Source organism: Eptatretus burgeri, chromosome 10, assembly GCF_056783735.1.
Source record: "Eptatretus burgeri isolate ZD-2024b chromosome 10, Ebu_testis_v1, whole genome shotgun sequence".
NCBI lineage: Eukaryota > Metazoa > Chordata > Myxini > Myxiniformes > Myxinidae > Eptatretus > Eptatretus burgeri.
Genome location: NC_140970.1, coordinates 105,532,983 through 105,559,236, shown reverse-complemented (window position 1 = coordinate 105,559,236; position 26,254 = coordinate 105,532,983). Strand labels below are relative to the sequence as shown.

The following is a 26,254-nucleotide window of genomic DNA, read 5'->3' as shown; positions in this document are numbered from 1 at the left end:
TATTGTCAAGATTATCATTTCATTCAAACATTAGAGGTTCTGGTCAACAAAAGTGTGAGGAGGAAATCTCAATGTTGATGTTTGTTTCATTTCACCACGCTTTTGTTCCAGCCCCGAGCTGATTGAAGGCAAAGCCTTGAGTGGTTTATAGTTGTTTACGATGCTTCGTAAAAGGGCGTCTTCCGGTGATTGCAGCATCTCCACATCATCCATTTGCCTCATTTCTGGTGCCGGACATGTTTGTTATTTTTTTCGCTCTTAGGCTGTTTCAAAAGCAGCACCTTCCATCAAAATAATTGGGGCATTTTGTACCCTGTTCTTTACTTATGCTTGGGGCAAGTTTCTAATTTTATTACTGCGGTTAAAGATCGGGTAATGAACTGCTCCGTTGGGAATGAAGATTTCTCAAATTGAGACGGGAAAACATATTCCCACGGTCGGCCGGACTGCTGAACTTTTACGCTGAAGTTTGGTGGAAACTGATGAAGTCGACTTGTGGTGGATAAATGGAGGGGAAAATGATAGTGGATGAAGAGGCTGATAAATAAAAGGATGTGGAGTAAAATAGATTATATACTTATTGAAAGTCCAGGCAGGTCATTGGGGATTGCAGAAAAACCAAGAAAACGAAACAGGAAATAGCAAAATAATACGTGACTTTCAAAATTACGTATAAATGCTAAATGAGACCTTTTTTTGCATGTGCTGTGTGTTTGTGTGTTTATACTGACTCGGTTTGCCTCGATAGGCACTTTTAACCTGCCATTACTAGCATGACATCTGAAATTCAAATTGTCTTTTAAACATAAATCTTGGCATTTAAATGAAAGAGGGGAAACTTTCAAAATGGCTACCCATTCTTGCTCTGTTCCTGAATGCAAATCGGAATCACGGAAATACTGTATAGGAATACGAGAAATATCCGTGGAAGAGCGGTGTCAGGTTCGTTCCATTTCTTGTTAATACAATGAGCTAGTGGTGACAGTGGATACAAACACACACACACACACACACACACACACACACACACACACACACACACACATACATACATACATACATACATACATACATACATACATACATACATACATACATACATACATACATACATACACACACACACACACACACACACACACACGCGTCTCCTTTCACCAATAGATGCAAAAAATTTAGTACAATTTCTCTTGTGGCTCCAGGACCAAACAAAACATGAACATTTATAACTGCCCTCACACGGAGAGGCATACCCGTTTTGCACAGGCACGTTTCCAAGTAATTTTGGCTTTAAAAGATTTGTGAGCCGTTTCATGCTACAATCATTGTCTTGTGCGCATGATATACATCCGGCTGCCAAATTGGACCTCGTCACGATGGGTTCCTGTGCATGCGTGCCCAGCATTCAGGGCGGATTATGTCATTTCAAAAGTCAGTTATTCGACACTTGCACATACAGGACGTGAATACACATAATGGTTGTCTGTCGAGTCGGCCAGAACAGCCTATAATTACATATTACACCAGTACGACGGTGGACCCTCTCATGATTGAGTCCTATCTGTGCTTGGAAGGATTGAACACAAATGTCACACTGGATGCTGGTTGGATCTGTTAATTGACTTTGGCGGAGTCTGAGTTGTGTTTGCGTGTTGACGGCGTGCTGGATGCGAATCAACTCGAAGTCCTCTGCACCTTCATGTGCAGCCATGTGCCATGTTCGTCTGTCGAGAGCTGCATTTTCGCACGTTTCCACATTTCTAGCCAATTGCTTCAGATTTCCTTAAAACAGTACTTGAATTGCTTATTTTGACCTCCCTGATGGCATCTTCCTTGCCTCAGTTCAGTGTAAAAACTCCTTCGGCGTCCTATCATCAGGCATTGTCACGAAGTGGCCAGTCCAATGGAGCTGTGCTTTGATAATTAATCATAGCCTTGATGCCTGGCATGCCGGCTCCACTTAACACTTCTTTCTGGAACCTTATCCTGCCAGTGAGTCTTTAGGATCTTTTTAGGCAAGCCAGATGGAAGTGGTTGAGCTTCTTAATATGACTACTCTAAGGGGTCCATGTCTCTGCTGCTTACCATATTGACATCAGAATTGCAGCTCTGTACACCTTTAGGCGGGTCATGACATTGATGCCTCTTTTGCTTCACAAGCCGTCGTGAAGACGACCAAAACACCACTGGCTTCGGTTGGTCTCGAAACCACTTCATCATCAATGTGGGCACATTTTATAAGAGTACTGCTTAAGTCGGTGAATTTATCCATTGCAGTCAGAGGATGATTATCAATGGTGATAATAGGTGTTGTATACGGCTTGCCAGATAGTAGTTAGCACATCACTTCAGTCTTCTTTCGGCTGATGGCAAGGCCAAGCTTCTTGCATGCACTTGAGAAGAGGTTGGTGATGTGCTGCATGTCCTGATGTACAGTACGTGTAGGCTGCGAAAGCATAGTCATCAGCGATGAGAAATTCAAGGATGAGATCTTCAAACACCTTTGTTTTGGCACTTACTCGATGGAGGTTGAATAGCTTACCACTTGTTCAAAAACGTATGCAGACTCCTTTATCGCAGACCCTGAATGCATATGCTGACATGGCAGCAACCTGAATGCCAAAGAGAGAGGGTGCTCGGACTCAGACTTGTTTCACCCCATTGGGGACTGGGAATGGTCAGAGTATTCACCATTCTCCATCACTCTCACCACCATGCCATCATGAAACTGTCAAACCATGTGGATGGACTTATTACGATAGGCCACAGTAGCGAGAAACTTCAAAAGTCCTTCTCTGATATCAACAAACATCATGTAGAGATCTATGTTCTGTTCTTGGCTCTTTATTTTAACTACTTGACACAGGATATCATATCATAGTTGTCCCATGACCACTTCTAAATCCACATTGACTGTCAGGAACAAAGGACTGAACAATGTGCTGGATGAAGCGATTCAGAAGTATTGTTGCAGAGTTTTCCCAGAGGTCACAAGAAGTGAGATCTCCTTGTGGTTGTCACGTACAGACTTGGAACCTTTCCGTTTGAACATTTGAACAATAGATGCATCTTTGAGGTTTTGAGAAATCGCACTTCGATAACGTATATCTCTGAAAAGCTCTGTTATTGTAATTGCTACCTATAATGGCTCACAAAGCTTCCAAAAGAAACTGAAAATACTTGGAAAAGTAATTGAGAGAAAGGTGTGTTCCACTGCACAAGGATAGAGTCGGAGAGCTCTCTCAGCTCGTCGAACGGGCAGCCGTTCTTCCCACAAACTCCCGACCATGTGAGCCGATGCAAGACCTGAAGGATCGTAGATGGGCACGTTCTCCACAAACCCTCAATCGTCCCTGCCAATGAGTGGCCGTTGAACCTTGTGAAAGTGCCTCGTGTGAACGTGGCAGGTTTGGTTATTTATTTAATGGACCTCTCCAATTGGAAAGACTTCCCTGAGGGTGACATCGTATCTGGTTTGGATGCTTCTTCACAGCAATGGGGACATCTCCTTTGCTGCTTGTCAATGCACAGGGAAAGTTTAAAATGAACTTTTAAAATTATATTAACTCTTAATCATGTTGGGAGAATGGTGGGGGGGTGGGGGGGCAGGAGGGCTGTTACATATTTCTTGTTTGTTTGGTTCTGGGGCCACAAGAGAAGTTTTACTAGATTTTTGCATCTATTTATAAGAGGTGAAGTGTGTTTGTGTGTTTGTTTTATGCACTACCTCTGCCAGCTTGTATTAAGAGGAAATTAGAGGAACTCGACGCGCCTCATCCACAGATATTTCTCGTATATCCGATATTCTCGTGAGTCTGATTTGCATTCAGAACAGAACAACTATGGTTAACCATCTTGAAATTGCCCCACTATTGTATAAATGCTGAAAATTGTATTTAAAACACTATTTCAAATATAAATTTCACCCTCGTGATGGCAGGTTAACTGTTTGAGTGTTGTGGGCCATGGCGGTGTCCTTCTCGGGAAAAGGACGTGTTGTTGAGAATGTGCTGTTGGCCATGATTGTGGCCCCGTGGGAATGTACGGTCTAGGTAAATTTAAACACTTCTTTTAAAGATAATTTAGGGGGTGCTCATAACAAAAAAATAAATAAACAGCCTCATGAAGATGGCAGTGCGCCATCTTGGTCAGCTCACTGGGGTCTAAAGCCTCCATTTTGTTCAGTCTGCTCAACAATGCCTTGACTTGGCATCATAGCTTGGTATCGCTGTATACATCACTTTTGTAGGTGCTACACTTTTCAAATTGGGAGCTTGGAGCGATTTCATACATTGTATGATGTAATTTTCCAAATAGACAAAGATTTTGCCATCACGAGGAACCTGGATAGGATTTGGGTTTCAGCTGCTCCTCTACTCTCAAACCCATCCAGGCACAGCCAAGTGAGCCTTCCAAAAACTATTTGCAAGATTCACTCCTCCATAGACAAAGAAAAATAAAGAAAGAGATGGAGAACAGAAAGAAAGAAAGAAAGAAAGAGAGATGGAGGATAGAAGAAAGAAAGAGAGATGGAGAACAGAAAGAAACTACACACCAACAGAAAGCACACACTCTGCACTCACACCAGAAATACCTTACCACTTCTTACATCACCACCATCATCACCACCATCACCATCACCACCATCATCACCACCATCATCACGCTACCAGCGAACAGAACAAATTCTAGCAAATATAATAACCTGAGATGAAAACACATTGTAGCCTATCTTGACTGGTACATTACGAGATGGAAACGTATTCAAGGATCCTGAGTTGAAATCCCACACTGCTGTTGAATTAATACCAGGCGAGGTTGACTGCCTGTCATCCTTCCGAGGTCAGCAAAATGAGTGCCAGCTTGCTGGTATCCTGTGTCGGAGTAGCGACCCGTCCAGGATTGTGTCCAAGAGCCAAGGAGACTGGTTTAGCTACACCGACACTCTGCACAGAGTATGGTCACAATGGATGGATGGAACATATACAAGACAACAGGAAAACTAAAATAGTCAACTTTATGATACACATTTGAACTAATACAATTATTTCCAACTTTAACAAACATATCCAGATATGCCACTACACTATCATCACAACTACTCTTATCTGCTGCGAGGCTTTCTGGATAAATCCTACGAATCAGCCCATCAAAAAACTTATACTTAATCACACAAATATCATCAATATAACAACATGTAGAAGGTAATATTTTAGCTCAGCCTAACTTCTTCTCCTTCATCAACTTATGCACGAATGAAAATGCACAACCAACAAGGAAAACGTCCGGTAGTAGGGGGTGACAGTTCCCTCCCATTGGAATGCCTTTTATTTGTTTAAATATTGTCATGGGTCTGGGTGGTCAAGCTAATCCCACCCGACCCAATTGTGGTGGATGGGCGGTTATCACCAACCGGCCGCGATTGCCGAGCAGTTTTCCTGAGGAGGCGTACTGCATGGGTCGATGCGTCCAAAAATGGCACCGAGCCACTCTCTCACAGCAGGAATCGTGCTTGAGGTAATTCGTGAGCGGTATTCAACGCCACGACTCAGAGACCACCGTGTGGCTTCCTCGTCGATCGCGCTTGCAAATACACTCGCTGCAGAATGGTGCCGCTCCCTTCAGCGACATACACGATGCTTTGAGGTTTGTCTCTCTCAACCAGCCAAGAGTTGATGGCCAGCGTCTTGCTCCACCATGCAAGCCAATTCACAGCACGACACAGCACGACACATTACGCAGCCATTTTGTCGTGCTGAGAGGAGAGCAAAGCAAGATCCTCCGTCCCAGCCATGTTTCTCGCATAACTACTGCCAACCTCACCCTTCTTCCACCTCTGGGCGTGACTTGCTGGCATGAAAACCCGGGAAGGCGGGGCCTCTGCCTGCTCGGCACACCTGGCTCGCTTGTAGTTATGGTGATGGTGGTTATAAAAACGCAACTCCTTCATTGCTGGCTTGTAAATACAAAAATGTAGGAATCTGTCACAGGGAGCTATCACGTTCTTGGGGAAATTATCCTTAATACCAATCTAATTAACACCGCACCACCCCGTGTGATGATACGTAACACTTCAGCTCGCAGTTTCCCCCACGTGATTACATTGAGATGTCTCCTACACGTCCATGGCCCAAACAACTATATTCAATCCTAACTTTCCGATGAAATTCCTCCATCTTCCCCCACAACCGGAGCAATATTTTCCCACCAAAAGATACAAAAATGTTAAACAAAATAATATTAACACCATCTTTAAATTCTTGTTGGTCAAAAAAATTAAAACCCATATTATTTCTTCGAAAAGAATGACTTGTCAAATCTGAAACATAAAAATTTATTAAAAGAGCTAAAAATTTCATCAAAAACACTTAAGAGTGCAACCTTAACCAATACCAAATCCAAATTTGGATACAAGGCGGAAAAATCGAATATATATATATATATATATATATATATATATATATATATATATTTTTTTTTTCACAAAAAAACATTTAATGTTCAGGAATCTAATCCTATCTAAAAACTCTAAAGTGGAACTAATACTCCAGAAAGTGTTAACACTAGAATTCTTACTAATTGATAAACAATATTTCCTAAATTGCTCCCTCACCACTCGTAAACCTTTTGTCAGGTCAGGCCAGATCAGATCGATGACTTGCTACAGGTAGCTCGATCTGAGCAGCTCATCTGAGCTCCAGCATTTGGACACCGGTATTGCAACACTCTCTGAGGTTCAGAGACCAGATAGTGGCAAGATCATGGTGTGTGGTTACACCTACTGTTGGTCTCGTCGCTCTGATGGTTACCATGCCCAAGGAGTTGCTGCAGCTGTGCCCAATACACTGACTCCCATGATAATTGAGGTAACACCGGTCAACGAGCGTATTATGAGACTAAGGATTCGTTACTCCTTGGGTGTCGTTTCCCTGGTCTCTGTATATGCTCTGACTGAGGTGAGTGATCTCACTGTGAAGGAGGCATTCTATGTCGCACTCCATTCTGTGGTTGACCATTGCCCCAGGCAAGAAACACTTCTCGTCTTGGGGGATTTCAATGCATCCGCTGGCACTGATGGGGATGTTTATGAGACACGTGTTGGTCCCCATGGGTCTGAAAGAGTGAACCAAAAGAGCTCTAAGTTCCTTGACTTTGCAAGAAGTCATGTACTTGGGGTGGCTGGTTCATGGTTTCAGCGCCCACTGGCTCATCACTGGACTTGGTATACCAACGCTGGCAGTGTGGCAAAGGAGATTGACCATTTGCTCATTGATCTTCGCTGGAGGATGATCCAGAATTATAGGGTCTACCGGAGTGCTCAGTTCCTCAATACTGACCACCGGCTTGTTGTAGCAACTGTGAAGTTGTGCTGCCCTCTCTTCACGTCCCCTCGTGCTGCCTTATCTTCACCTCCTCTTGCGCTACCTTCCCTTTGTCTCCCCTCATGCTTCCTTCCCTTCCCTTCTCACGCTGCCTTCCCTTCCCTTCCCCTCATGCTGCCTTCCCTTCCCCCCACTCCTCGCTCCCCCCAGCTCCTCTCTCTCTCCCCTCTTTTTCTCCCACCCACTCTTTGTATCCCCATCAGCAAAATGATGGGTGGTATTTGCTCGTTATTAAATAATGGGAAAATTCTTCAAAAAGCAGGACACCAACACAAAATACCTAATGCCTCCCTCTGGGAACCAAAACAACAATGGTTAAATCGTTTTGTTTGTTCAGTTTAATGCATTGCCTTTTTTTCTTTCTTGGCTCAGAATGTAGAGAAATCAAAAATTGTCTGATTTTCTTTGTCTTGCCCTTTCCTGGACGTGTCCTTTACCCCAGCCAAAGCATTGTCTTTCTTTTCCGGTTTAGTTGCTCTCTTCTTGCCCATTGTTGTCGATATGCAGAGCCTCTTTATTAATTCTCATGTCAACGAGTTTTCATTTATATTTCCACTTGTGTGTGTGTGTTTTTCATTTTGTTGCTAAGTTTTCTTGTCTTGTCTTGTCTTGTCTTGTCTTGTCTTGTATTGTGCACCATGTGCAGGTTATGGATACGATCCTGGATGGGTCACCACTCTTGGCACAGGATACTCGACTGAAAGTGCAGGAATTTGTCATTTGTTCAGGGTGCCGGCGATAGCTCACCTACTCTTTGTGAAGAACACCGTGAGATCTTTAGCTTCCACTAACTAATGCTACCACAGGGGATGCCCTGTTCAACAACCATCCAAGCGACAGCACATACATCTATGGATCGCCGTGCATGCGAGACACCAGAGTGACAGTTTATAGCTAATCTTAGGTTCAAACTACAGGTGAGACTGCTCAGAGGCAAGCGTGCATACCTCGAGACTATCCTGCCAGCTCCTGCCATGTTTTGGTTTTTTTGTCATTTATTTCACCAGCCAATGTTAAGAAATATATGAAACGTTCGAGTTTTCATGAAAATGATGCAATGGAGAGATCCATATGGAGGAAAACCATCAATGACCAACTCCCTGGAAAAAAAAAACAAGCGGGAAAATGGCCCTAAAATGTTGTTGTTGTTGTTGTTCTATTCCATGTGTTAGGACATCAACATTCTCTGTTATCTATGACTTAATGCCTTCCATTTGCATTTGATTTAAGTGTTTGGCACAATAAATTAGGTATAATTGATATGCAAACACTGGATGCTTTGTTACCTGTTATCACCCGATGAAAACGTTTGGTAGCTTAACCCATGACCTCATGTGTGATATTGATCTAGTTCTCCAAAGAGCCACTCGTGAGCTGCTACTCCGCCTACGTTGATGACTTTCCAAGTGCCCAAGAGGCTCTGCGGGTCGCCAGCAAATCGCGAACACCTTTCAGTCGTTTTCTCGAGGTAAGCATTATTCTCTCAGGAGCACCAACACGATATACAGGAACCAGTCATACAACCACCACACACAGGCTATTGATTGTCACATATTATCAAGAAGTCGGTGGACTTTCAAGAAACCGGTAGGCTTGTATAGGGATGGCCAGGACACTCCATTGACTCAATACGACATAAATCCTCAAAAAAATCTACCAGGATAGAACTTAAGAAACTGTAAGTTACCTACCAGTCATCTCCAGCGAATTCCCCATCCAACAACACTCATTAAACATTGGGACATCATCGCTGAACGAGAAAAATGAGACCCAAAAGTTCCCGTTTGTCATTCTTAATATTCGGGGACCGAGCCTTACAGGTAGGTACCCCATTGATTTTCTTCTGTTTATTAGTCTCCTACAGGTTTCACCAGAGCGGGCTATAGGTTTGTTCTCTGTCCGTCCCACTTGTACTTTTTCAGACTGTTTTTTCCCCAATGCCCTTTATCATATTCAAGTGAAACTTGGGACATGCCTTTATGATGATAAGTTACAGAGCAAGTTTGAGATTCAGGGTTTTTCTTCAATTTTTCACATAGTTATGCCCTTTTGGATTGAGAAAATATCACATCAGTAGGGGACATGTATTACAAAGCAAGTCTCGCTCTTGTCAGGTCAGGTCAGTTGTGGGAGCATACATCAGAGCAGCGCGTCGCTACGTCCACTTTCCGCCGGTACTCCAGGGACTCCGTCTGGCCATCCCCCAAGCAGATACCTGGCCAATCCCCATCTGCTTGAGATGCTGATCAATGTGCTGCAACCACAATGCACGTGGTCGGCCCATTGGCTGCTTCCACGCACGAGGCTCCCTTTAGTACTGCTGCAGAGCAAACCAATTGTTCGACTTTTCATGAAAGCACCAAAATTGGTACATAGGCTGACTAATGTATTCTGAACAATTCTGGATATGGAGCCACTCGAGATTTTGCCTTGGTCAAATTTGGTGGCCATGTTCCAAAATGGCCGCCATTCTACTTTAACAACATGGGATATCTGTCATTGTTATTCTCTTTGTAGGTTTCTCAGAGGTGATAAATACTCCATGTGATGTGCATTTACAAAGGAAAACAATACAAATGTCATTTGTGTTGATTTATTATATTTCCAACCATTGTATTAGGGCAAAATGGTCATTTTTATGGGAAAATCAATTTTCGCACACAGCATCAGTGACAGGTTCAGAAGTATTTTGTTGTGGTGGTTGTAGTGGTGGAAGTGGTGTTGTAATTGGTAATATTGGCTACATGTGGCCCATGCTGCAGAACATGACCACCGTCGGATTCAAGTTCCAACCGTAGACACCGACGTCGTCGTCTTGACGGTGATGGTAGCCCAGGCACTACCATGCGTGGATGAACTCTGGATTGCCTTTGGGATGGGCAAGAACTACTGCTACATCCCTGCCCATGAAATAGCTGCCTCCCTCGGTCCACAGAAGGCACGTGCCCTCCCTGTCTTCCACGCCATGACCGGATGTGACACGGTATCAGCATTCGTGGGGCATGGGAAGAAATCTGCCTGGGCCACATGGAACTCGTTTCCAGAACTGACAGATTCTCTTGTGACCCTAACCACCACGCCAGTCAACATTCAGGTTGACACAATGCACTGCATTGAAAGGTTTGTGGTGCTCCTCTATGACCGCACCAGTCCATATACGGACGTCAACGAGGCCAGAAAGAAACTCTTCGCCAAGAGGAACTCCGTCCAGCGCATCCCACCTACCGACGATGCTTTGGAACAGCATGTGAAGAGATCAGTCTTCCAGGGTGGCTATGTCTGGGGGCAGGTCTTGGTCCCTCAACCCGTGCTTCCATCACCAACAAGCTGGGACTGGCGGCAAACAGAGGATGGGTCCTACGAACCGCTCTGGACCACACTCCCTGAGGCTTCAAAAAGCTGCTTCGAGCTGGTGTCGGGCGGCTTCAAAAAAGGCTGTAGAAGCCGCTGCAAATGCAAGAAGGCTAATGTGCAATGCACTGGACTGTGTGCTTGTGAAGGAGAATGCCAGTAGACAGACGGAGTAGACACAGACTGAGATATCGGCCTTGCTTAGAATGTGCAAATGCAAAGTCCCATTGCTTGTAAAAGTGTTGACTTCTTGATCCAGAGCCAGTACACTTGAGCTCAGAAACTCATATTGTACTCGACTGATGTATGCGTGTACCATGTGTCCTGGTAGAATGGTAGTAGACAGTAAACCGTAGCCGCTTCAAAGTGAAGTGTGCAATAATTTGACTACATTTTCTGAGTTTGTCATTATCACGATTATCAGTTCCCTTTTCAAAATAGAGTAAAGTATGTAATCTATAATGCAATTTTTGTTGATTCCAAACCCATTGAATGTGATGAATATCATTTGACTCTTGTTCTCCAGGTAATAATGGGTACTTTTCAGCGAAAAAGTTTCAGGAGAGCAGCAATTTACAAATCAAATAATGGCTTTTTTACCGAAAATACTGGCTCATTATATTTGAATACGCCTTTTCATGGTCAATTTACTGAATTTTACACTTTCCTTATATCTACCACCGATACAATAAGAAAATAAGAGCATATAGCTAATTTCGCTAAAGTAGAATGGCGGCCATTTTGGAAAATGGTCACCGAAGCTGACCAAGGCACAATCTCGGGTGGCTCCATATCTAGAATTTTTCGGAAACATTATTCTCCATGTGTACCAATTTTGGTGCTTTTATGCAAATTTGACCAATTGATCTGAAATATCAGAATACGCTGCAGGAAGACTTGCTGATAATCTGCTGAGAAGGATCAGCGTCAGGAAAATGAGCCACATGTCCATGAAGCTGCAGCAGACGCTCACGGACTATGCAGGGAACAAATCTCATTTGAGTTTCTCTCAGCAACCGCTCATTGGACACAGTCTGACCAATGATGGCCAAGCATTCTCCGAAGAGACATGGTACCAAGGGAATTAAGTCTCCATCTCAGATCCCTGGTCAGAGTCCAAGTCTCACATCTTTAGAGCAAGACTGGAAGCACGAAGGACTTGAAGACTCAGACTTTCATCGTCCTGCACAAGTACCAACAGTGGCACGCCACATAATCCAGCGAATCCATGACTCCCAAGGCCAGACCCAGACGTCTATTAACCTCTGGTTCACAGCCAGCAGAGACATGAATATCACTGCCAAGGTAAGTGAATCTCTCCACGATCTCAACATCCTCACCGCAAACTGGTACAGACAAGACAGCAGCATCCAATATGTCATTGAAAGCCTGAATCCTAGTTTTGACCCAGGAAACCCGTAATCCCAGCGGCTCCAACGACTCATTCAGCACCTCGAGGGCCCCAAAAGGATATCTAGAGTCTCCGCAAAGATGACTGCATCATCTGCGAAATCAAGGTCAGAGATCTTGACATTCCCAAACAATGCTCCGCAACTTGATCTCTCCGCCATCCTCCCCAGAATCCAATCCATACAAGTGCTGAAAATGTGGGGGCCAGTACACACCCCTGACAAACTCCTGTAACAACTGGAAATATGTCAGAGATGGTACCACCACATCTCACAGCACTCTCACGACCAGAGTGGAGTTCAGACATCAGATCGATCAGTTTTGGTGGTACCCCACGAAGACCAAGAATCTTCCAGAGGGCATCCCGATTCACTGAATCAAACGCTTTACAGAGATCAACATAGGCTGTGAACAGCCCCAGCTGAAACTCTCATCTGCGTTCGGTGAGGACCCAAAGAGCAAGGATACAGACAATCGTTGACCTTTGGTTTAAAGCCTGACTGTTCTGGATGCTGGTGTTCAAGCAGATGGTGGCAAACCCTATCAAGAATTATCCGAGCAAAGACCTTGCCTGGCACTGAGAGCAGCGTCACCCCTCGGTAGTTGTTGCAGTCCTGGCAATCACCCTTCTCTTTCCAGAGAGGAACAACAAAGCCCCTCTTCCAGTCAGTTGGGATGATGCCTGTGTTCCAGGCAGAGCACAAAACTGCATGCAATGACACGAGTGCAGCATTTCCACCAGCCTTGAGAAGTTCAGCATGGATGTCACAGATCCCAGGAGTTTTACCCCATTTCAAGTGGTTCATCACAGCCTGTGTTTCCACAAACGAAGGTGGATCAGTTGATTGGAAGGTCAACAAATAGGGATAATAACACCCTTGACATCCAACTCAACAGCTTGTGGATCAGCCTGGTACAGCCGCTCAAAGTAATTGGCCCAGCGGGTTCACTTCGGACTCCTCTGTCAAGAGCCCACTTTCCTCTGCTCTAACTGCAGTACACCAAAGCGATGGGCTTGGAAGAACGCAAAGCGTGAATTCCCCTGTAAGCAGGATGAGAATCACTTGACCATAGTTGATGCTCTACCCCCTCACAGATTCCTCACACATCAGCCTCCTTGTCCACCCTCAGCGCACGTACAGTTTTTCACCCCAACTCCCTGAACAGCTCAGCACCGCCATTCAGCCTGGCCCTGCGACTTGAGTCAATGATGTATGGTGTCCCTGGACACACAAAATTATTCTTCGCCAAATTCAAATCGCCCGAATTAGTATTGATGACAGTCATTGGTGCCTTCATGATGATGTCATAATTGGATACGTCAAATGCTTTATCTGATCAGTATGAAAATTATCAAGGGTGATCTCTGGATAAATTAGTCCAGTGGATTAAATTGATGTCATGGGTTACGTTAGGCCTGGTGATGGCTTAATGGTTAAGGTGCTTGGCTTAAGATCCTAGGATCTTGAGTTCAAGCCCCTGTAAGGCTGTTGAATTAACAACTGGTGTGGTCAACTCAGCCTGTCATCCTTCCAATGTCTCCAAAATGAGTACCAGATTACTGGTAACAGGGGCATTTCATCAACAGCATAGCTACACCCCCACAAAATGATGCTGCCATGCAGCCACTGGTTACATCTTATCTGTATATTACTAAAATTCTCATCTTGTATGTATGTCTGTATGTTCCCGAAATACAGCCAAAATGGTACACGACAGTGCAAAAATTTTAGGGCCACGTTACTCACCATTCTCCTGTGGTGTGCAGTATCAAGTTTAGTTCAAATCGGGCAACGAAAAAAATTATTTAAAAATCAATTCCCGATTCAGTCAAGTACTCTTCGGGAGAATTTGATCAATGCAAACAACCTCAGCGGTATAGTTTGCTGGAGCTGTCCTTTTTTCTTGAAATGATTTTTTTCATCAACCGCTCTCACAACGGGAACCCAACTGGTTCACGGGTCATCTAGTTCTTACAATTATTCACCATCTTTCCGTCTGTCTGTTCCCAGGTAAAGCAAAAACGGCTGAACCGATCGCAACCATTTTTTTGGGTGTGTAATTCTGGGACCTTTTGGGGTAAAATAGGCATAAATATAATAACATGACCCCATTGACTGCTCCCGGAGGGATCGGGTGCTTCTAGTTTGAATAAATATAGAAATTGGTTACGTGGTTTGGCAGCCATAATGGATTGAAAATAAAAACCTTCAGAAATTTTATTCTCCCAAGCGGCTTTCTGGATCAATAGGAAACTTCATGCACATGATGTACTAACCTTGGGGAATATACTAACTAACCTTGGGGAATATAGGATGTAAATATGATGTACTAACCTTGGGGAATATAGGATGTAAATTTGTCTCATCGATCACATGGTCTGGCAGCCATATATATATATATTTTTTTTGAGGAACAAACCTTTAAAACCTTCTCCGGAACGGCTTGACGGATCAAGGGGAAAACGTTACAAACTTGTTCCACAAGCGTTGGGGATACCAGTATGTTCATACATACACGAAGGTGGATACTTTGAGAACTAGGAAGGCTCCCTTACATCCTCTGACACCCACATATGGAGATAACAACTAACGGGAATATATGTTTAAAATTTCAATGTGATTGGTCGCATGATCTGGCAGCCATAATTTTTTTTTTCGTGTTTGAAGAAGAACCCTTCCAATTTTATCTTCTCCAGAACGGCTTACTCGATTGATGTGAAACTTCACACACATGACCAATGAGTCTTTGGGAATATAGTTTGAAAATTTAAATATCATAGGTTGCATGGTCTGGCTGCCATTTAAAAAATATATATATTTTGAATCAGGATTTAAAAATAAATTTTTTAATTGAACTTTTAAAATCCAATTCTGAATTCAGTTTTGTAAGGAGGACGTCATGGGTCACATGAATGATCAACCATGTATCAAAGTGGGGTGGCTTTGGACCTGGCCATAACTGCTTGCAGTTATAAAGTGACATGTCCAGTTATTTGCGTACCAAGCCTACAAGGCTGGGTAACCTATTGTTCCTCTTCTGCTTATTATTAGGGTACCAAGCCTACATGTCTGGGTAACCTATTGTGTTCCTCTTCTGTTTATTATTGTTAGGGTACCAAGCCTACAACGCTGGGTAACCTATTATTTTTCTTCTGTTTATTATTTGGGTACCGAGCCTACAAGACTGTGTAACCTATTGTTTTTCTTCTGTTTATTATTAGGGTACCAAGCCTACAAGACTGGGTAACCCATTGTTCTTCTGTTTATTATTAGGGTACTGATCCTACAAGGCTGAGTAACCCATTGTTCCTCTTCTGTTTATTTTTAGGGTACCAAGCCTACAAGGCTGGGTAACCTATTGTTTTTCTTTTGTTCATTATTTTTCTTCCGCCGGCAATTTTGGTAATTTTCGGGGGGTTTTTTTGCTTTAAAATTCATTTTCTCTGAACCGTAAGTCTGATCGACACTAAAATTTCATCCTATTATGTACCTTTTTAGTAGCATACTTAATTGATAATTATGACAACATAGGTCACGTGGTACGGCGCCATCTTTGAAAAACCGAAAATTTTGGACCTCTGTATCTCTGAAACCGCACAATGGAAAAAATTTAAACTTGGCATGTGTTAAGAGCCCCCCATGTTGAATATGTGTGATTTTTTTGGTGACGTCATCAGTGAAGTGGTATCCCGGTGAAAAATCGACAGGGAGAACAGCTGCATCAGAAAAATTTGCAATTCCTTGAGCCTCATCTATGAAAAATTCACCATAGAAAAAATTATTATGATGTCAAAGGTCACGTGGTTGGGCAGCCATATTGTTTTGAAATTTTGTTTTTTTTTCTTATTCTCCAGAACAGCTGGACAGATTGAGGCGAAACTTCACACACCCATTCCCCGTGTCATCCTTTCACAAGTTTGAATGTTTTAAGGTAAATTCAATATGGCCACCAAACCATGTGACCAATCAATGAGAAATTAACCAACATCTTCTCCAGAACGGCTGGTCAGATCAGGGTGAAACTTTACAAATGTATTCTTCAATTGCAGCCGATATAATTTTGTTGATGAATAATTGATGGGTCACATGGTTTAGCAACCATATTAGATTGAGGAAAAATATTAAATAATGTTTTCTCTGGAACCACTTATCCTAACGAAGTGAAACTTTGAAAATATAATCTACCGCAAAGGCTGCATATATGGTAAAAATTATGACATCACATGTCACACGGTTTGGCAGCCATATTGGATAGAAAAACGCCCCTTATCTGATTAACACGAAACGTCACAAGTGTGTTTCCCTCCCCCATTAGAGGAAGAATTTAAATTTATGATGTCAAAGGTCATGTGATTTGTCAGCCATATTGGAGTGAAAATTTTTTAAAAATCAAAACCTTCTCCAAAACGGCTGAAAAGATTGAGGCGAAACTTTACACACAAAATCCCCCAGACATGCTTGAACAAGTTTGTTAATTTCTAATTGATAGGTCACATGGTTTGGTGGCCATATTTAATTTACCCTAAAACCTTCAAACATCTTCTCCAGAATGGCTGGTCAGATGAAGGGGAAACTTCACACGTGTTCTACATGGCAAGGAGATACAAGTTTGTTAATGAATATTCGATAGCTCACATAGTTTGGCAGCCATATTGGATTGAAGGAAAAATATTAAATAATGTTTACTCTGGAACCGCTGCACCATTCAACGTGAAACTTCAAAATTATGATCTAGCGGACATGTGGAATGTACGTTTAAAATTCCAATCTGATCGGTCACAAGATCTGGCAGCTGGAATGATTTATTTGAATCTGAGAACTTTTAGAATTTTTATATTTTTTATTTTTGCAGTCGGCTCACTTGGCTGTGCCTGCATGTGTTTGAGGGTACAGGAGTAGCAATTCAATTGATACCTATGATGGCCCCAGGAAAAATGGTCAACTGTGTACATAATGAATGGATGGAACGTGGCCTGTTCCTCAGTCCATAACTTGTGAATCCCGCGTCGTAGAGAAAGGTGTGGGGCCTCATTAGAGTCAGGGGAATCCCACTTTATGCCCTGCACCGATGGTGTCCACATTTATTGCTTTGTGTTCGGGTTATATTAAACACCAATGCAATTGATACCGACAAGGTATTTAGGAAAAAGGGCTAACTGCTGACATAATAAATTAAATAGATTGAATTACTCGGTCCAGAACTCATCAATCCCACATTGTAGAGAGACTTATTGGGGGGGGGGCTTCATAATGCTCGGTGGAGTTCCGGTTTACCCTGCGGACACATTGTGATATTTCCCACACATTTATTACTTCGTGTTCAGATAATTTAAATGCCAATTCAATTGATACCAACAATGTCACCAGGAAAAAGGGCTAACTGCATACGTAATAAATAGATTGAACACTTCGTGTTTCTCAGTCAGTCTCATGTTGTATAAAACCTGGATGTCTGGCTACCTGGTCATCATTGCCAGCAGTTATAAAGTGGCAGTTCTAGTTATTATTGTTCTTTTTTGACAATCTAACTCAAAATTGGTTTGAGCTACGAACTTGGTTCAAACACTAGTCCACTGCATTTTATAGTGGAAAGATGCAAACTGATCGAAATTTTGATATCTTGAAAGGATTCCACAAAAATATGCAAAACTGCATTATTTTGCAAAGGAATGGGAAGGCAACAAAGGGGTGGGTGGGACTGTGACTGTCAATGAGCCTGATGGGGCCAGGATGCTCCACACATTTGTCAAAGGGTCAATCAGATCTATATGGGTGTGGTTAACCGTGGAATAGTATCAGAGGTGTGTGTCTATAAAGTACATACAATGAAAACATGTACTGCGAAGAATGAGTATGTCTGTCTATAAGGTATGTACAAATGATGCACATGCATGAACTCTCAGGGATGCCTCTTTGTAATAGCTGTGTACCCCAATAGAAGTTGGGGGCCAAACATTCCCCACTCTTCCCTGCTGCCTGGATTCATCAGGGAATCACAGTCACAATCACAACACCAAACGGTCCTCATGAACTGGCCCATTCCCTCGACCCACTCCTCTTACTCTTCCCCATTGCTTCCTGGAGGTTGAACGGCTGGAGGTTCCTGGAGGTTTCCTTCGTTTGTGGAAACACAACCTGCGGTGAACCGGTTGAAATGGGAGTAAAGCTCCTCGGAACTGTGGCATCCATGCTGAACTTCTCAAGGCTGGAAGAAATGCTGCACTCGTGTCATTGCACGCAGTGTTTGTACTCTGGTCAGAACCAGCCATACAACCAATCAGTGCTCTGAATCAGTCATACAACCAGCACACACAGGCTACTGTTGTATACACCTGGGGTTTTCTTCCCTTTAGTGTATGCACTGTGTGTTTATGGTGCTCAACCCAAGGTTTGTTCTTCATGAGTATGTACGATCGTACAGGTCGTCTGTTGCCAATGAAATGGATCTTTATCAGTTGTGGTCTGTGACTTCCGAGTAATGTTACGGTTACCACATCAACAGCATAACGTTTTTGAAACTTGCATTTCAAATAAACAGACACAAAGTCAAATGAGGAAGTTCACCATTACATGCAATGTCCAACTCCGATTCCCGCATTGAGTGGTTTCCGCCCAGTGTCCCTGTCCTGCTGGCACAACTCACGCGTGCTCACCTCATCCACCAGGGCTGTCAAACAATCGATTCCGGTCGCATCGTTCTCACTCGATGTTCTTGCAGCGTCCGTTGGGGCTGCCCAACGCTTGACTCATGGCACATTGTTCTCTCTCTCGTGCGCTGGCCCGTTCAGGATGATTGAAGAGCTCAAAGGAATTCTTTCCCAAGATAAAATCCTTATGAGTTTTAATCAACCTGATTGTAATCGGCTCCACGCGTTCACAACCACTCTGGACATAAACACCTCGTTCACTCATCAGAGTTAAATCGAGCACGCGGATGATCGATACACACATCTTGTCACATCAGCCATCTCTCTACACTTCCCTTTCATGTGTTTATATCGTAACACAGAATGATCCCGTGCCTTCTTGCAAGTGTGATTCTCGTCTACACTGGAAGTTTTGTTTTGGAACGTTCCAGCATTTTCACGAATCTCACCAGACAGTTCAAAATACAATACTGCCGTCCACAGTCAAAATTAGCTCATGACATTAAGAAGTTTATTGAACAATTCATGGATTTGTGCTCCAACAAACTTATAACATGTAACTGTCAATTTTAATCATTCATTTATAGGCATTTACTAATGCTTATCCACAAATACCACAACCAATGCTTATTGGCCATATCATCGAGCTTTTTAACTGACAGATGTTGATTATCATATGTTGTGCAGTAGATGAACCAGTCATGCAGCCAGCACATGCAGGCTACTGATTATCATATGTTGTGCAGTAGATAATTATCATTCATTGCCTTTGACATGTCTCTCTGTCCTAGCAATGTGTGAAAGAAAACAAGGAAAAGCAGGCCCTGGCTGACCTGATGATTAAACCTGTGCAGCGCGTTCCTCGATATGAACTTATCATTAAGGTGATTGCCTGGGACTCGCACCTCCAAGATGTGAGGTTGGATGAAGAGGAGGGAGGGAGGGAGTGTGGAGGAGGAATGGGGAGGAGGGGACAGGATTGTGGTCTTTCTTTGGAAACAATATTTCAGCATCAACATGGTGCTTTGTCCACATACTGATGCACACGTGGTGCTTTGTCTGCATACTTTGGTGTTTATCACAGGAACTGCTGAAGCACACTGCACCTGAGCATGCTGACTGGCCATCCTTGCTCGTAGCACAAGGAGCTTTGCACCATCTCGCCCAAAGGATCAATGGAGGCCGACGTGAGGATGGCGTTGCTGCAAGGGATGCTCGCCTCCTTCTTGAGCTTGAGGGCCTCGTGGAGGGACTCACTGAGGTGCTGGTGGTTACTTTTTACACACATTTCTTGTTGCTGTTGGTCCAATTATTTATCTTGCTTTCATTTACGTGCAGTCTTGGAATCCAACATTGCTAACGACTTTGTCATTTCTCTTTTCAAAACACCCTGATATCTGACCATCAGTTTGGATAATGTTAAACAAGGTCAAGATCATCTCCATGTGCGGGGTGGTGTCCTTATCTCCTTGCCAATCTCACTCGCTACCTGTCGCATACAAGGCTGCCATTGTATCTGAATTTCTGACTTATTCCATGTGCACATTCATTTTTAAATTTAATTTTAATTTAAATTTTGGATACAATGTCGAGGCTCGTATAAAAGCTAACACACACAACATAAAATAAAGGCAGCAAGAGACGAGAGGGGTGGGAGAGGGAAATACAAAACAGTGGGGAAAAAAGAGATTACGAGATCTGTGGAATGGAGAGGGATGGGGCAGGGTACACGGAGTAAACAAGATGTACATGACAGGGTCTTTCAGGAAAGAAATCGGGGAATTTGAAGAAGGTGGGTTTGGGGTCGATTAACGGGGGTAGAAAAGATCATGGTTTTGGATGGGGGAAGATAAGAGATGGTGGTGAACAGCTGTTTTGAAGACCTGGAGGGAAGAGTGGGATTGAAGAGAGTGTGGAAGTTTGTGCCAAACGGTAGGAAAAAAAGAGGAATGAAAGAATAAAGGTGAGCAGTGATTTTTCATTTGGTAGTTTCACCAGAAGGGGGTTGCTGGTGGACCTTGAGTGCCCTGATGAAATATGGGGGGTTAACACCAGCCTGGATGGATCGCCAAATGGTTTTCTCACTTGGAGGTGAACAGCCGAGTTCCTTGGAGAGTAATGGTGCATGCAAGATGGAGGGCAGCAAGGATGCATTGCAGACGGGGAACATAGGGGTTATATTATACTCCAATCCACAACGAATAGACAGACACAAGCAATCTTTCATAAATTGGGGTTTAGGACAGGTCAGGTATGGGATATTGCGCCGGAGCAGCGTGTTGCTGCATCCACTTTCCGCTGGTACTTCAGGGGCCTCCGTCTGGCCATCCCCCAGGCAGATGCTTGGCCCATCCCCATCTCCTTGAGATGCCAATCAACCTGCTGCAACTACAAAGCACGTGGTCGACCCATTGGCCTTCTCCATTCATGAGGCTCCCTCACTGAGAGAATCTGGTGAGCAGGATCAGCATCATGAAAATGAGCCACATGTCCATACAGCCACAACTGATGCTCACGGACGATGCAGGTAACAAATCTCATTTGAGTCTCTCAGCAACCGCTTGTTGGACACAAAGTCCGACCAGCGATAGCCAAGGATTCTTGGAAGAGACCTGGTACTAAAGGAATTCAGTCTCCATCTCAGATCCTTGGTCAGAGTCCAAATCTCGCATCCATAGACCAAGACTGGAAGCACCAAGGACCTGAAGACTCGGACTTTCGTCCTCCCGCACAGGTACCGACAGCGTCACACCCCATGATCCAGTGAATCCATGGCTCCCCAGGCCCGACCAAGCCATCTATTGACCTCTGACTCACAGCCAGCAGAGACATGAATATCACTGCCCAGGAAAGTGAATTTCTCCATGACTTCAACATCCTCACCACAAACAGGCACAGACAGGACAGCAGCATCCAATATGTCATTGAATGCCTGGATCTTAGTTTTGACACAAGAAATCAGTAATCCCAGTGACTCCGACTCCTCATTCAGCACCACGAGGGTCATTAAAAGGACATCCGGAGTCTCCACAAAGATGACTGTGTCATCTGCGAAATCAAGGTCAGAGATCTTGACATTCCCAAACGATGCACCACAGCTTGATCTCTCCGACATCCTCCCTAGAATCCAGTCCATACAAGTGCTGAAAAGTGTCGGGGCCAATACACACCCCCTGATGAACTGCAGTAACAACTGGAAATAAGTAAGAGATAATACCACCACATCTCACAGCACTCTCAGTACCAGAGTATAGTTCAGATGTCAGTTCGATCAGTTTTGGTGGCACCCCACGAAGACCAAGAATCTTCCAGAGAGCATCCCGATTCACTGAATCGAACGCTTTACAGAGATCAACATAGACTGCAAGCAGTCTCTGCCGACACTCTCGCCTGCGTTCAGTGAGGACACGAAGAGCAAGGTTACGGTCAATCATAGACCTCAGTGGTGTAAAGTCTGACTGTTCTGGATGCTGGTGCTCAAGCAGATGGTGGCAAACCCTCTCAATAATTATCTGAGCAAAGACCTTGCCCGGCACTGAGAGCAGCGTCAACCCTCAGTAGTTGTTGCAGTGTCAACCCTCAGTAGTTGTTGCAGTCTTGGCGATCACCCTTCCATTTCCAAAGAGGGACAACAAGGCCCCTCTTCCAGTCAGTTAGGATGATGCATGTAGTTCTGTGCTCTGCCTCGAACACAGGCAATGACACGAGTACAGCATCTCCACCGGCCTTGAGAAGTTCAGCATGGATGCCACAGATTCCTGAAGCTTTACTCCATTTCAACTGGTTTACCGCAGCCTGTGTTTCTGCAAACGAAGGTGGATCACAGTTGATTGGAGGATCAGCGACAGTGATTGCAACACCCCTGATGTCCACTTCGATAGCCGGTGGATCAGCCGAGTACAATCGCTCAAAGTAACCGGCCCAGCGGGCCTTCACTTCGAACTCCTCTGTCAAGAGCCTACCACTCTCCGCTATAACTGCAGTATACCAAGGGATGGGCTTGGAAGAAGGCAATGTGCGAATTCCCCTGTATGCAGGATGAGAATCACTTGACCACAGGGGATGCTCTACGCCCTCACAGATTCCTCGTACATAGGCCTCCTTGTTCACCCTTAGCACACGTAGAGTTTTACGCCTCAACTCCCTGAACAGCTCAGCTCTGTCATTTAGCCTGGCCCTGCGAGTCTGGGTAATGGTATCCAGTGTCCCTTGAGAGACAAAATTCTTCTTTGCCCTCCGTTGAGTTCTAAGACATATACCGACAACATCAAGGACGGTGGTCTGCACTCCACAACTCTTCAGGATCCCCCAAAGCACCCAGATCCTCCAAATCTCCACTCAGCCTGTTTGCAAACTCTTCAGCTACCCTCTCATCCTTGAGCGTGCCAACGTTCATCCTCGGCTGGGATGGTACCATTCTCCTGGATTTTAGGTGCAACTTTAGAGTTGCTACAACAATCCGGTAGTCAGCATTGACGAACTGAGCACTCCGGTAGACCCTGCAGTTCTGGATCATCCTCCAGCCACCATCAACGAGCAAATGGTCAATATCCTTTGCCACACCACCAGCGTTGGAATACCAAGTCCAGTGATGAGCCTGTGGGCGCTGAAACCATGAACCAGCCACCCTTAGTACATGACTTAGGGTGGCTTGTTCATTGTTTCAGTGCCCACAAGCATGGGTTCATACCTGAGAAATATTAAGACTTCTTGCAAAGTCCAGGAACTTAGTGCTATTCTGGTTCACAGTTCCATACCTATGGGGACGAACACACGTCTCATAACCATCCCTATCAGTTCCAGTCGATGCAATGAAATCCCCCAAGGCTAGAAGTGTATCTCTTCTGGGGCACTGATCAACCACAGACTCGAGCGTAGCGTAGAATGTGTCCTTCACGGTGAGATCACTCGCCTCAGTCGGAGCTTATACAAAGACCAGGGAAATGACATCCAAGGAGTGACAAATCCTTAGTCTCATAATACGGTCATTGGCTGGTGTTCCCTCAATTATCATTGGAGTCAGCTTCTTGGACACAGCAACAGCAACTCCTTGGGCATGGTAACCATCAGCGCGACCAGACCAATAGTAGGTGTAACCACCCACCATGATCTCGCCGCAATCCGGTCTCCGAACCTCAGAGAGTGCTGCAATACCGATGTCCAAACGCTTGAGCTCAGATGATAACACAGACAGGTGATCATCCTTTTTAAGGGATCGGAAATTCCAGGCGCCCACCCAAAGGGACTGCCTCAGGTTTAACCAAGGAGACCGCCTTCTGGTGAATGACACCTCAGCACCACCCCGACACACTCTCCCGCAATCTGACCCAGGAATGTTACCCTGTGGTTTCCCTCCAATCATCAAAGGCTTTGCCCCAATCCCGTCATCCGGTGAGCTGCCCTGCGAAGGGAAGCTGCACAGGAGGTACTCCCATGGAGTGGGTTTTCAGATTTTTTTTGCTTTTGGAATGTTTTGCTTAACGAAGGGTTTTCCGGTGATCAGAGTGCAAATCCTGCCACCAACCTTCTAATAAATAGTAACCCAACTGCAGGAGGACATCGGCAGACACAGTTGGGCACTCGATATGGATTGCCATTGGCTCACAAGGAGCTCCTCTACCCTTTGACAGATTTTGTTCTTCATCCTGCTGGATGTCCATATCAAACACCCTCCTCACCAAGAAACCTGGTGAGGGATACTGTTTAGTCGCCGACAACCCGACCATGGACCAGGTTAGTACAGGATTACCTGGTACCTGCAACAAGCCACAGATATAACCTGACCTGCACTGACCTGACAAATAGGGGTTTTATGAACATACAATCAAATAATTTAGAATGGAAATAAATAAACGTGAGGAAACCTAAATTCCTGTTTGAGGCATCTCCACATAGTTACAAAAACGGACAAGGGCAAAAGATAAAACAAAAGAAAAATCCTTCCTTTATTCTGGCACTTCTCTCCAGAAGTGGTCTCTTCTGAGCTTTTGTGATCGAACCCACATCATCCTACATGGAAAACTCGCAAAATGGCGCCAGCCTTTCTCTGGGCGGGAAGTGTACAGGAGGCAATTCATGTGGAGATATTCAACCCCAGGGCTCAGAAACTGCTCTGCAGCTTCTTTTCACGATCGCACATGCCGACGCCGTTCCTCTGCAGAATGGTGCCGCCTTATTCCTCGGTGGTACAACATGAGGCCCCGAGGCACGGTCTCACACGACCCAGCTGAACAGTCAATGGCCAGCCTCCTTCTCCAGCATGCGAACAAATTCACCTCAGCACCCAAAAGGACCCAAAAGTCCTCGAGGCCCCAAAAGGTTAAGGATCCAAAAGTCCCAAAAGGTGACCCCAAAGTCCCAAAAAGTTCCTGAGGAATCAAAAAAAATCCCAAAATGTTCCTGACGACTGAGGACCCAAAAGTCCCAAAAAGTCCCTGTGGACTCAAAAGTCACAAAGTCCCCTCGAACCCAAAAATCCCCAAAAGTCCATGAGGACCAAAAAGTCCCAAAAGTATCCGAGGATCCAAAAGTCCCAAAAGTATCCGAGGATCCAAAAGTCCCAAAAGGTTGAGGACCCAAAAGTCCCCGAGGACCTAAAAGTCCCAAAATGTTCCTGAGGAATCAAAAAGTTCCCGAGGACCCAAAATTCTCAAAAGTCCCAGAGGACGCAAAAGGACCCAAAATTCTCCCAAATTCCCTGAGGACCCAAAAGTCCCAAAAATGTCCTGAGGACCCAAAAGACCGAAAGACCCCTAAGACTGTAGATCGTGTAGACCCTTTAATACTCGACAATACTCCAAAAATCCGTTAGAATTCCTATGTTTTAAACGCACGCCATGTTAAGGTATCTAAAACAGCTGAATACGTCCTCCTACCACGGCATGGCATTCTAATTACAAAATATATAACAAAAACAATGATAACATTGCAACAACGCATATCTTTATGAACACTAATAATATTTACAACAATAATAAGAATTGTAGTATCATATTGTAATGATAATAATAACGAACATATAATCCCCACGTTGGCCCCAAGCACATCTGGACTAAGTGAAAGGCAAGCTAATGCTGAAGCAGTACTGCAGGCAGGTATGCAACAAGGCTGTGAAGACCAATGAAAATTTGGTCCATCGGACCAACGGGCCCACTAGTACAAAAAAGAAATCGCTTTCATTTTGATGAGATTGTTCGAGTATATGTGTTGTATCATCTGTGTTTAATAAATTTTGATTGATCTGCACCATTTTTTCCAGCTCTCTGCACCTGGACGAAAATTCATAAGACAAGAGATGGCCACAGAGATCGTAAGTGATGTCTCTCTCTGATGAGAGCATTGCATGTTTTGAAATGGCCGTCCGGCATTGGTATTGATTGATCTGACCATTGCACACAGCCCCCTTTTGAGTGGTGATCTGTGATACTTTCCTTTGGTGATCTCTGAAACGTATGTACATGGA

General features: G+C 44.2%; 1 protein-coding gene across 2 annotated transcripts in view; it reads left to right on the top strand.

Annotated features, from left to right (window-relative positions):
- The window catches only part of LOC147019368 (rho guanine nucleotide exchange factor 17-like), a 223,311-nt gene that overhangs the window by 64,889 nt on the left and 132,168 nt on the right, over window positions 1–26,254 (top strand). For both annotated transcript variants that reach the window (XM_085899824.1, XM_085899823.1), the window contains exons 4-7: window positions 8,734–8,850; window positions 19,584–19,676; window positions 19,877–20,053; window positions 26,051–26,101. In XM_085899824.1, coding sequence (XP_085755950.1) covers window positions 8,734–8,850; window positions 19,584–19,676; window positions 19,877–20,053; window positions 26,051–26,101 — 438 coding nt within the window. The remainder of the gene's footprint in view (window positions 1–8,733; window positions 8,851–19,583; window positions 19,677–19,876; window positions 20,054–26,050; window positions 26,102–26,254) is intronic.